General features: G+C 44.4%; 1 protein-coding gene across 1 annotated transcript in view; it reads left to right on the plus strand.

The window, feature by feature from the left end:
• Positions 1–598: 598 nt before the first annotated feature.
• Positions 599–3,084, plus strand: part of Cnih4 (cornichon family AMPA receptor auxiliary protein 4) — a 15,845-nt gene continuing 13,359 nt past the window's right edge. The window contains exon 1 of the mRNA XM_031336858.1: positions 599–731. Within this exon, the coding sequence (XP_031192718.1) occupies positions 663–731 (69 nt within the window). The 5' untranslated portion in view covers positions 599–662. The remainder of the gene's footprint in view (positions 732–3,084) is intronic.

Raw genomic sequence — 3,084 nt, forward strand, 5'->3', positions numbered from 1 at the left:
ACTTGTTTGCTCTGTTCGTTTCTGCACTTGAGGTGTACAATAGCTCTTGGTCTGTAGTAGTAAGATTTATTTGCCTCCCTCAAAAAGAAAAAAAAAAGGTTGATACCGGATACTGTAAAGATCTTAAAATTCAGAGGTGAAAATGTTTGCTGTAATCGAGAACTGGCAAGCAACTGCGTAAGTGCTAGACAAACAGGTCAGGAACTGAAGAGCAGATCTCGGTGGCTTTGTATTTGAGATGAAAAGTTAAAGAATGCAGGTGGGTAGAGAACAGACATTAAAGCAGCCATTTGAAGACCTATGCCAATAATCCCACCGTTAAAGAGACTCAAGTTAGAGGTCAGCCTGGGCTACAAAGCAAGATCGTACCACACACATACAAAGCGCATTCCACAGAAAACAACAATGGTAGGCAAGGAAGGATGGACAGAAAGTAAAAGAAAGACAGAAAATTTCATACATGGTGATTAACTTCTTACAGTGGACACTAAGTGAGGGTGAGGCCCCACCTCCTCCCACGTTCTTTGGGCACTGGTGAACTGCATTTCCCATCATGCATCGCGCCGCGGAGGGGGGTTGTTTCTGGACCACAACTCCCGGCATGCCGCCTGTCCCGGCAGCGCGGCCCGGAGCTGGTTTGACGGGCGGAGCGGCGGCTGAGGATGGAGGCGGTGGTGTTCCTCTTCTCGCTCCTCGACTGTTGCGCGCTCATCTTCCTGTCTGTCTACTTCGTATCCTTGGTTGAAGCGAGCCGCGGTCGCCGCTCGTCCCCAGGGCTACCGCCGGGGCAATAGGCCGAGGGGGGGCCGGGCGGGCGGGCGCTGGCAGGTGTGGGGTGAGGGGGCGACGGCGCGGGCTCGGGTCCCGAGCGGAGGAGCCGCGCTGCGCCTCTGGCGGGCCTGGCCCGGCTCTCCCCGCCTCCCTCCTCTCCGCCTGCTCCGGCCCCGAGAGAGCGAAGCCGTTCCGTTCCGGGCGTAGCCGGCGGGCGGGAGGCTTTGCCGCCTTCTCCGGTCCCTGGCAGCACCCTTGCCCCTTTGTCCTCGTGGGTGTCTGTGCTTCTGGGGACTCCCCACACCCAGGAGATGACTCATTCCAAGAACCGGGCGATGTGCTGCTCCCTTCACGTGCAGTTCTTTAGAGTTTTTGAAAGGAGTTACGGCAGAAGCATCCACAAAGTGTTTCTGGTTGCCTTTCGCAGTGGCCGATCTGTAAACTCAATAACTACATGTGACTTAGTCCCCAGTTTCTGAACTTAAGAAAACAAAAATGTTGTCCGTGTTCAGATTCAGTATTTTCTGTAGTTGTTTCTGTTACAGGTTTCAAACAGTATTTTCCAGACCAATAAATGGTGTTCATGAACCTAGCACTGTAGTAGTTGTGTGGCTTCAGTTCTCTCGGTCCTTGGGGGATGGTAGTCTTTGTTACAGAGTTGTAATGCACTAGAGTAATGCACAGACCAGTTTTAAGTAATTAAGTATGACTAGAAAAGTGCTTTAGGACCTCTGGCTGTTACCCCTTTTCCTATGAAATCATGTCCTCTTTTTTGACCGAATTTAACTTTTTGTTTGGCAGTGTGCAACTCTGGAATGGCAGCACAGAATATATTTTTCACTTTTATGGTGAACTGAGAGTTTGTTTTAATAGGAAGGGACAAAATTTGGAACTACGAATCTTGCCCAGTACTGTATCTTATCTGCTTTGATTTTCTTTAGAATTGTAGATATTTATTTCCTAAATATACACAATGAGAATTTGTGTTAAACACCCAGTGGCTTGCCCTATTGCAATTCTAGCAGCAGTTCTTACTTTGATGATTTCTAATGAAAAGAGCTTGTGTTTTAATAGCTTAGAGGAACTGATTTAAAAAGGGTAAGGTCTAGCTGGGCGGAATCCCAGCACTTGGGAGGCAAAGGCAGGCGGATTTCTGAGTTCGAGGCCAGCCTGGTCTACAGAGTGAGTACCAGGACAGCCAGGGCTATATAGAGAAACCCTGTTTCTCTATATAGCAAAAAACAAAAAGAGGGCAAGATCTCTCCTGAGTTCCAATGACCAGTGTTTAGATATAAGGGACCACAAGCTGTTGGGCAGAAATGCAACAATTTTTTATTATTTTTGCAGTTTGGAAAACTTGATCATTAAGATAGACTTGGTGTATAAGAGATCATGTATGTATTTTATATATATATATATATATATATATATATATATATATGTGTGTGTGTGTGTGTGTGTGTGTGTGTGTGTGCATATATATATATATATCAGCTGGAATGTTGAACAGTGGTTACACAGTCAGGGTGCATTTTGCAGTGTTGTAGGGTTGTTGCAGTAATAGCTTTACAGAGAGTAGGTGGAAAGTGGTCAGAATAGATTTCATGTAGGCTATAGGAGTGTGTGGAATTTGAATAGTGAAGAAATCTACAGGGGAAAGGACAGTTATTTGCAGTCACTGGTAAGAGCAAGGTGCGGGCATGCTCATTTTTGAGTGATGGTTAAAGATCATCATCAGGAGCACATGGTCACCTTAGGTTGTAGCTAGAGATCATGTGGGAAAGGAGAAATTGGATCAGATAAAAGAGGAAGCTTTTTTTTTTTTTTTTATCCTGCAAGCAATAGTCACTGAATACATTTGACATAAACAAAATGGCTTTAGGTCAAGGATACACAATTTCTGTTAGAAAGAAGTTCAGGAGATACTTTGTTGATCTGGGGGTGTGGCTCCGCCTGTGCCTCCACATAGTGGATAAGGTGTGGAAATACTTTCATCTGATGACAACAGTTAACAAGGTATCCCATTTGTGAAAAGTGCAAAAACTGAAAGTAGACTGATTTTACCACAAAGTAACCATGTGAAGGGAAGCATCTTGATTGACTAAGTTTTGTCATTCTACAATGTATTATATATTATTTCAACTCTGTTACATATGACAAAACATAATTCTGTTACTTTAAATGTTCAAAATACAGTAGTTACTAGAAAGATGAATCTGCAGAGTAGATTGAAAATGAGAAAGGTTGGAAGATAAACCAGTTGAGAAGAGAGTCTTCTGAATTTGAATTATAGTGTTAATTTTGTTGGCATTG

Source organism: Mastomys coucha, unplaced genomic scaffold, assembly GCF_008632895.1.
Source record: "Mastomys coucha isolate ucsf_1 unplaced genomic scaffold, UCSF_Mcou_1 pScaffold1, whole genome shotgun sequence".
In the NCBI taxonomy this organism is placed as follows: domain Eukaryota; kingdom Metazoa; phylum Chordata; class Mammalia; order Rodentia; family Muridae; genus Mastomys; species Mastomys coucha.